The sequence below is a fragment of the Sus scrofa genome, chromosome 2 (assembly GCF_000003025.6).
Source record: "Sus scrofa isolate TJ Tabasco breed Duroc chromosome 2, Sscrofa11.1, whole genome shotgun sequence".
Classification (NCBI taxonomy): Eukaryota; Metazoa; Chordata; class Mammalia; order Artiodactyla; family Suidae; genus Sus; species Sus scrofa.
Window position 1 is genome coordinate 59,690,094 of NC_010444.4, and position 9,689 is coordinate 59,699,782.

The 9,689-nt window shown below is 53.6% G+C and overlaps 1 protein-coding gene across 19 annotated transcripts in view; it reads right to left on the reverse strand.

Annotated features, from left to right (window-relative positions):
- MAST3 (microtubule associated serine/threonine kinase 3) overlaps positions 1-9,279 on the reverse strand; it is a 46,473-nt gene extending 37,194 nt beyond the window's left edge. For 7 of the 19 annotated variants that reach the window (XM_021083493.1, XM_021083498.1, XM_021083492.1 and 4 more), the window contains exons 1-2: positions 7,358-9,164; positions 2,911-2,942 (exon numbers count right to left, since the gene is read on the reverse strand). In XM_021083493.1, coding sequence (XP_020939152.1) covers positions 2,911-2,942; positions 7,358-7,408 — 83 coding nt within the window. In that variant the 5' untranslated portion in view covers positions 7,409-9,164. The other 12 variants (XM_021083495.1, XM_021083500.1, XM_021083499.1 and 9 more) reach the window with 5 other exon arrangements.

A 9,689-nucleotide genomic window follows, 5' to 3' on the forward strand; every position in this document is an offset into this window, starting at 1 on the left:
GACCTAAGAGGGCTCCCCGGAGGAGGCGGCGGGGCGACTTGAAGAGTGACACAGAAGAAAGGTGGTTGTCAGCTTGCCCCTCTCCCTCCCCAACTCTCCCCTTCTGGGGCCAAGAAGCACTCACTCGAGGGTCAGCGCCGGGATGTGCAGCTTGTCCCTGCGGGACTTCATGCCGAGGCCGGGGCCACGTCTACGCAGCCGGGTACTGACGCCCCCTTCGAGGCCCCCAAGCCCTGATCTTGGTGCAATCGGACGCACAGACAGACGTGGACTCTGGGACAGCACGCCCGGCAGGCGCGGCAGACGCGGAGTGGGGGCTGGGCCGCCGGGGGCGCAGGGGGGCGGGCTCTCTCCGCCTCGGGGCGGGGCTCTGAGCCCCGCACCTGCGCGCAGGCCCAGCTGGGCAGGAAAGGTCGGTTTGCTTGAAGAGGGAGCGGCGGGGTGCCGGGGCTCGAGCCCCTAACTTGTACCGCCCAAAAGGTGGTCACCGCCTTCTGGACCCATTTTATTGCTCCATCAACGGGCCCCGCTCCCTCCAGGCCTCGGCTGGGGATCTGTGGCCCATCCCCGCCCCCGGGGTCTCTCGGACCGCCCCTTTTCTCGAACCGCAGCCACTCAGCGGCGGGTGTCAGCATCCCGGAGCAAACCAGAAGCCCCGACCACGCCCCCAGGCCTTTGCTTCCCTGGGTTCCCTCTGCCAGGAACGTCGTCCCCCTCATTCATATCCTACTTCAGCTTCGCCAGCCCTCCTCCACGAAGCCGAAGCCTACACGTCGAGCCCTGGCACCCTGGGCCTCGCCCTCCCTCCTGCCCAGCTCAAACCCTGAAGGTCTGGGGTTGTCTGTGTTTGGCCATCGCCTCATGAAACCCTGCTTGCACGCAGTCAGGTGCAGCAAAGAGCAGACTCGCTTCAGGGTGTCTGTGTCCTGGTCCTACTCTGTGGCCCGGGACTTTGCCCTCAATGGTTTGTTCTGTTCCACCGTCCACCACCCCACCCCCAGCCTGGGCAAAGGCTAGGGACAGTGGCCGCCTTCCAGGCAATGACCAAGCTCCGCCCCTACTGGGGCTCTCAGGCCCCACCCCACCAGCTATACTATCCCTAGTTCAACAAGGAGGTTATCTGGGCTTGGGGGCTACTGCGACCCCAGCCCCACCATAAGATTTCAAACTCTCATCCAACCCTCAGGCCCTCCCCCTTCTCCTCTCCCTCCAGCTCTCCGATGCTCACTTTACCCCAGCTACCCTTGTCTCCATGCTGTTCTCCCAATGCCAGGCTAGTTTGTACCTTGGGACCTTTGCCCATGTTCCTCTGCCTGGAAGGCTGTTCCCTCCAGACTCTCCTTGGCCTCTTCCTCCTCTTCCAGATGTAGTCTCAAATGTCACCTCCTCTAAGAGACCCCACATCCTCAGGGCTAAAGCCACCCTCCAGCCTCCTCTGTCTCTCTGTTTGTTTGTTTACTGTCTTTTAGGGCCTCACCCATGGCATATGGAAGTTCCCAGGCTAGGAGTGGAATTGGAGCTGCAGCTACTGGCCTACACCACAGCTACAGCAACGTGGGATCCAAGCCACATCTGTGACCTACACCACAGCCACAGCAATGCCAGATCCTTACCCCACTGAGGCCAAGAATTGAACCCACATCCTCATGGATACTAGTGGGATTCATTAACACTGAGCCACAATGGGAACTCCTGTCTCTATTGTTTAAATTTCTCCCTGTATGACATCTCTTCATCACTCTCCCCAAGAGAGTACGAGCTTCATGGGCAGGGTCCAGCATTGACTTGTCACCTTGTCCCTTGTGCCTGGGACAGGGCCCAGCACACAGCAAGCCCTCAAATAAAGTCTGCTGAGTGAGTGATTTCACTGAGGTGCAAGAGAATTCCCACCCCTAACTCAGGCAAAGGCAATCCCAAAGAGGGTGGCACTCAACACTCCCCCAGACCATCAGCATAAGACAAACCCCATCCCTTCCTGGGCTTTGGATTCCCCATCTGTAAACTGGTAAAAGAACTGAACAGATATTCTTTGAACTGTTGAGATCCCAAACTGCCAACTTCCAGGAACACTAATGTGACCCTGAAGGGCACAATTTTCTACTGGCGTTCCCTGAAAGAGGGTGAACTTCCTGTCATGGGAGGCATGCAAGCTAGTTCTAGGATACTTGGTTGGAATTTTATAGTCTGGATTCTGGATACCACCCTTCCAACTTGAGTGCCTTTGAGCCAGTGATGTACCTCAGTTTCCTCATTTGCAAACTGGTACTTTTTTTTTTTTAGGGCCCCATCCATGGCATATGGAGGTTCCCAGGCTAGGGGTCTAATTGGAGCTGTAGCCACTGGCCTACACCACAGCCACAGCAACACAGGATCCAAGCTGGTCTTCAACCTACACCACAGCTCATAGCAACACAGGATCCTTAACCCACGGAGCAAGGCCAGGGATCGGAACCTGCGTCCTCACAGATGCTAGTCAGATTCATTTCCGCTGAGCCACAATAGGAACTCCCCAAACTGGCATGGTTTGTACCTCATCTCCCAGCCTGTCGGTCAGGGACAAGTAAGGTGCCTATGAAGTCCTTTGCAAACACCAGGGGCACGATAAAGGAGAGCAGCTTTGTAGTAATTTTTTTTCCTCTTTTGGCCACCCTGCAGCATATGGAGTTCCCAGACCAGGTATCAGATCTGGGTGGCTGCAGCTGTGGCAATGCTGGATCCTAAACCCACTGTGTGGGGCTAGGGATTGAATCTGCATTGTGATGCTACGGAGATGTTGCTGATCCCACTGCGCCACAGTGGGAACTCTTGTAGTAATTATTTAAAAAATTCACAATTTGGGGGCTGCTGCTGAAATATCTGTGCTCAGGACCTCAGGGCCCCACCCAGCCCACTGGCCACAGGTGAACTCACCCGCGTCCCCGGCGTGGTAGGCTCAGCTCCTTCTGAAATGAGAAGAAAACAGGGGTCATTCCCAAAGAGACAAGCCCTTATCATCACTGGCCTTCCATCCACCTCATCTCCCAGCTGGCCCCCGCTTACCATGTTTTGAACATTGCTTCTTTTCCACTCATGCCACACACTGGATTCAGCCCTGCCTCAGGGCCTTTGCACCAGCTCTCCTCTGCCAGGACCACTTTCCCTCCCTCCCATCCCTCAGTTCTCAGCTCAAGCAAACCTTCCTCCAGGAAGCCCTCTCAGACTCCCAATCACCACCCCACTCAGCTCTTCTGCTTACATTAAAAATAACTTCAGGAGTGGAGTTTCCGTCGTGGCTCAGTGGTTAACGAATCTGACTAGGAACCATGAGGTTGTGGGTTCAAGCCCTGGCCTTGCTCAGTGGGTTAATGATCCGGCATTGCCGTGAGCTGGGGTGTAGGTCGCACACGTGGCTCAGATCCCATGTTGCCGTGGCTCTGGCGTAGGCCGGCAGCTACAGCTTCAATTGGACCCCTAGCCTGGGAACCTCCATATGCCACGGGAGTGGCCCAAGAAATGGCAAAAAGACATACACAAAAAAATAATAATAATATAATTTCAGGAGTACCCATTGTGGCTCAGTGGGTTCAGAACTCAACCAATATCCATGAGGATGCAGGTTCGATCCCTGGCCTCACTCAGTGGGTTAAGGATCTGGTGTTGCCATGAGCCATGGTGTATGTCACAGACATGGCTCAGTTCTGCTGTTGCTGTGGCTGTGGTGTAGGCTGGCAGCTGCAGCATCAATTTGACCCCTTCAATTTCCATATGCCTCAGGTGCAGCCCTAAAAAGATTTTTTTTAATTTCATTATTTAAAATAAATTAGTTATGTTAAAAAGAAGTATGTCAATAGTGGGGAAATACTAATAATCTGTTGAGGAAAGAGAGATTCCTGAATCATCCTCCCCCTGTCTCCTCCCAGATCTGAAAGCCACTCCCTACTCACTCTGCAGAATCCATGTAGGTTTGGGTCCTGGGCACTGGTGGAGGATGGGGGCACTCGCCAGTGACTCCCTACTGAAGACTCTTTTAGAGCTTAGCAAGCTGCTCTGCACCAACCCTGGATGTCCTCACCACATATAAAGCAGAAAACCTTGTGCTTGGGGTCCACTGTGACCCCAGAGTCCATCCTCAAATGTGGCTTGCCCTGAGGATTCTTAAATTCTCAAAAGGCTGTGTAGCATGGAGTTCCCATTGTGGCTCAGCAGTAAAGAACCCAATGAACATCCATGAGGATGTGGGTTTGATCCCTGGCCTCGCTCAGTGGGTTAAGGATCTGGCCTTGCCATGAGCTGTGGTAGATTGCAGATGCGGCTCAGATCTGGCGTTGCTGTGGCTGTAGTACAGGCTGGCAACTGCAGCTCCAAACCCTAGTCTGGGAACTCCATATGCCCAAGGTGTGGCCGTGAAAAAGCAACAACAACAACAAAAGCTATGCAGCACAAGTTTAGAATCTGAGGACACTCAGATCTGGGTTCAGATCTATTATCTGTTTCTTCATGGCCCTGGGGCCTTGAGCAAGTGACTAATGGTACGCCTGTGCTTTAGTTTCCCCATCTATAACTTGGAAAAAAACGTAATGGTCAGAAATCATTATTGTTGTGTGTTTTTGTGTTATTGTTGAACTCAGCACAGGCCTACGCAGATTACTGCAGTATTTGCTAAATTTTACTCACATTTACTGAGTTGCTACTATGCAGAGGTCTTTTCACAGGGGAAACTGAGGCCCAGAGGGCAGCAGCTGCCTGCATCTCTTGACGGAGATAGCCCGGGAATCCAGGACTCTGGACGACACACACACACACACACACACACACACACACACACACACACACACACACACACACACACGCACACACAGGCCGGGGCAGTTGCGTCGAGGACACACGACTATTTTTACCTTGGTGGGCTCAGGACTGCCCACATCCAGAGCTGGGCGTTCGTCATGGCAACCAATGACGTCATCAGCCCCCGCAACCAATTGGAGGGGGCCGGAAGCTGCGGGTGCGGGATGACAGGGCTGGGAAGGATTGACAGGGTCTCCAGGCAGGGGAAGCGGAAGATCTGCGGGGGTGGGGTGTCGCCCTGAGGCTGGACCCCAGCTACCTTGAGCTCAGAAAATCGAGTCAGAGCCCTTCGAGATGGGAGGAGGCTGACCTTCCACCGTGAGGTCTCCTGGTTTGCTTGAGGAGAACTCACTATCATTCAGGGCAAGCAGTCATAGACTCAGAAGCCACCACCATCATCACTATGGTCTTTTTTGGCCCCCTCCAATTGTTATGAGATCTTATGCCAGCTTCCTCCTCCCCTATGAACCCGAGAAACAGTGAGGAGCTGGGATCTGAACTCAGGGGTACCACATATACACACACATACCATCTCAGCCATTTCCTTCTAAAGCCCTGACAATCTCAGAGTCCAGCTCCCCCTATGTGGGCTATGTGACCCTCGCCAAACAACTTCACCCTCTGGGCTTCAGTTTCCTCTTTTGGAAAATGGTTCGGTTACATAGGGCCCTGGAGGGAATCAAGTAGCAGGCGCAGGGTCTGGTGCTGGGGGATGCTTTGATGAATGGGAGCCAAGAGAATGATTCTGTGAGGGTAATAACCACCAATTTAACCACAAATTTTAATTTACTTTCAAAACACAAAGAGATATAAAGTGGCACAGAGAGGTGAGGGAAGGTCAGCAGTCCCCTGCAAAGGCTTGGTGGAAAGCTGGGCCCACATGGAAATCTCCCGGCACCACCCCCGGACCCTCCGCTCCCTGCACCATCTGTTTATCCGCCTTCAGCCCCCTCTTTGCCAGCTGTTCCACAGGGAGTGGCTCCTGCCTAGCAAGGGGGTGGGGTGGGGATGGGGGTGGGTCAGACCCCCTGTAAATGCCCTTTAAAGATAATATTTATGGCATCCTCTTTTAGGTTTGACAGGGCTGGGTGATGTTGCCTCTTCACCAGAAGCCTCAGCTCTGAGGAATCCAGTCTGGAGGAGACAGGGTAGGGCATGGACACCCCCGTACTAGAGGCATTAGCAGGAACCCAGAGGGAGAGAAGGAGCTGGAGGGAGGTGGGAACCAAAAGACTTCCTGGAGGGGGGGCTTCAGGTGGGCCAGCAGGCTAGCGGGAAACAGTAGGGTGGGGGTAGGACTTTGCCTGGTGGGCACCAAGCCTCGTGGGATGTTGGCAGTTGGAGCGAAGAGAGAAGTCAGCAGGAGCCACATGGCACCAGCCAGAGGGCTTCCTGGAGGAGGAGAATAGTTGGAACTGGGCCATAAGGATGCCAGATGGACTTTTCCAGGGAGCCTCCCCAGCAGCAGTGGACACAAAGTCCAGACACAAACTGGCCACCTTCTCTGTCTTTGGATGCTGTTTGGGGATCTGGAGTTTTAAAATTCTGTCATTTGTGAAGCAAGGGTCCAAGTGGGAGATGATAAAAATAATGATAAAATAATAGTGGCAGTAGTTGTAGTAATGACAGCTTTCATTAACTGGCATCTACAAATGCTACACGGAAGACTGAGCTTAACCCAAACTAGGAAGAGCCAGTTGCTACCTCTTCCCCTTACCAATGCAAACTGGTGGCCCGCCGGCCAAGCCAAGTCTGGTTTATGTCCTCCTAGTATTCGGCCAACTGTATACTTTTCATTGCCATAATCAGATTGGCCAGGATACCCCCAGCTATTGTCTGGACCAGCCAATCAGCACCTGGCTCCAGTTCCCTAGTTTCCTCAAGCTTTCAAGAATTGACTCTTTGATCTTCCACAAGATCAGCTTCCAGGATATTTTATTGGCTCTGACCAGCAGGCTGCCACCTGATGGGCTGGTGGCGCCTGGGGGCTCCAGTTAAAGAAGGGTGTGGCTAATGCCCCAAAGAGAGGCCTTCAATATCTTTGCACCCTCAAGCACCAGGCCAGTTAGAATTCCAACCCTTCGACTTTCTGGCTGTCACTTACTGTCTCTCAGCCTCAGTTTCCCCCTTTGAAAAATGAGGCTAATAATCGTATGGGCTATTGGAGAATTAGATGTATATACAGTGCTTAGTATTTGTAGATGCTCCTTAATGTGAGCAGTTATTTGTACTTCTACTGTTATTTTTAAAATATTTTCACTGTGTCTCTTATGTGGTCCTTTACTCTAGGTGCCTCCCTGGTTTATGGCCCCCTTCTCGGCCCCACCTGCTCCAGAGGAGTCTTCCAAAGCCCTCAGATCTGACATGTCCTCCCCTGCTCCAGCACCTTCCATAGCTCCCAATCACCCTGGGACAAAGTCTGACCTCTTCAAAATCAGCGCTGGAAGCCCTGAAAGCAGGAGGTCCCATCTCACACTCCCAGTTCTACTGCTGCTAAGAAATGGCTTCCCCATAAACACATATGGTTGCATACCTCTGGGCACTTGCACATGCTGTTCCTTCTGCCCAGAATGCCCTCATTCATCTGGATGGAGGCCTGCCAGTGTGGAGTTGGTCTGGAGGGAAAGCCAGATCCTGACTGTCACCTATACTCTGTGACAACTGTGTAGACAGTGGCTATGATTCTGAGCCTCAGTTTCCCCTTTTGTAACATGGGACTCATCATTAAGGAATGGGTGCCTCTTCGCCATGGAACGGCCCCCACTTTCTGACGTCAGCTGCACCCCCATTCGCCTACCCGAAGGCAGTTTCTCTATTTTAAGAGGCTGCAGGCGGGGCTCAAGTCTATCTGGGGCTCCAGGCGGGGCCTGTTTCCCCACAACACCCGACTGCTCACCAGTCCTGCTGCACCTCCTCCTCTAGGCTCAGGCCCCCACTGCTGTCTCTGACACCCAGCCCTCCCTTTCTGCGCCGAATGTCCTGGTTGGTGGTGTGTGTGTGTGTGTGTGTGTGTGTGTGTGTGTGTGTGTGTGTGTCTCTTCCTTGGAGCTCTACCTTCATTCTCCCTGACCTTGAACCCAAACACATGCAGCTGCCCTTTACCTCTGGAGAAGTTTGCAGTCCTACAACCCGGGTTCAAAAGCCACCTTTCCCCTCCCGCATCAGCTTCACCCCTGTCCTTACTAGGTTCTAGCTTTTTTCAGCCTCTTTCATTTCCCCAAACACCTATCCCCTGCCCTGCCACCAGTGGCTGCCTCTTCTGTCCCAATGCTACCCAGCAACCCTTGGTTCATGTGCCTTCTCCAGGGGTGCCTGAGTGTGCCCATCACAGCAGATCCTCTACAGTGCCACTGCTGCTCAGGGGACCATCTCCCCCAACAGGCTGGGGGATCCAGGAAGGGAGTTCCAGAGGGTGAACCCCTCCTCCCCTGCCCTGCCTCTCCAGAGTGAGGGGAGGGGGCATACAGCAGGCACTTAATAAATGTTTGTCGGGTAAATGTTGAATCCCGGATGCCCTCTGCTTGCAAATGGTGGCTTCTTAAGTGTCGTCTAAACCTCAGAAGGAAATGGCTAGAATGTCTAACTTCCCATTGCACAGATGGGAAAACTGAGGCCCAGTGAAGTCAAAGAAGTTGCCGCCCGCGGTCACGTGGGTTCGAATATCAGCCTCTGCTAGCCCTAACGCCTATGTTCTTATCTCCTGGTGGCACTGCCTCCCAAACATAAACCCGAGGTTACAGGTCAGAAAAGGCCCTTATAGTGAATGGGGAAACTGAGGTTCAAGGAAGCAAGAGGGCCTCCCGCCAACGCCGCTCCCTTCCCAAGCCACACAGCCACTTGGCAATGGTTTGTGCGCCAGAGAGCTGATTAAGGGCGCTGGACTGAATCCCTGCTGGGCCACCTAAGGTTTGTGACTTTCCTAGACTTGAGCCTGTTTCCTTAACTGACGAATGGGTGTCTGGATAGCCCCAATCTCCCCAGCTTGTGTTAAGGGTTGAGCTGAGGCAGGGTGCGGTGGCGCTGCGAAGGCAGGAGGCAAGTTTTAATAAACATTAATTAGTCTTAATATATCACTAGTAAAATGATTAATACAACAATGAATATATGGTGAGCGCTCAAATGCTGCTGGTGGAGAGAGCGAAACCCTCAGCCCCTTTCTCCAACGGAGCCTCACTTTCTCCGTATGTCAAATAGGCATACCCTCTTCCCATCATACGAAAAGCACTTTGAGATGCGAGCGGGAGCCTCCAGAGCGCTTCCCGCCCTCTGCCTCAGTTGCCCCTGGCCAGCCAAAGCCCCCACCCCGACACGAAGGCTGGGTTCACTCCGCCAGCGCCCTCCTCCCGCCCGCGCTGGTGCCTCACCTGGAGCCCACGGCGTCGCAGGAGACTTGGCTCGTCCATGGCCCGCTAGTCCGCACTGCTGGCCGGCGCCCGGCCCCGCCTCAGCCTGCCAGGCCCCGCCACCCCGCGCCATTGGTCAAGCCGGTCAGCTGACGAGCTGTGACCCCGCCCCTCCTTGAGAGCTTTTCTCGAAAGGTCCGCCCACTTTGGGCGAGCCTGCCCCGCCCTTCCAGGCCCCTCCCCACCCCTCCAGCCCAGAAGTAAACATTTTTCAATGAATCTTCCCAGATTTTAGAAATCTTTTTACCAGGTAAACACCTGATTTAAAAAAAAAAAAACTCTTTTGCCAATGAGGAAACTGAGGTTCAGAGAAGTTAATCCATGTGCCCTGGGCCCGCAACAAGGGTGAAGAGTGTGGGGCACTCACCTCCATGCAATATTTAAGGGCCCGCAAATAAATCGGTAATCAAGATATATAATATTTTGGAGTTCTCTTGTGGCGGAGCGGGTTAAGGATCTGGC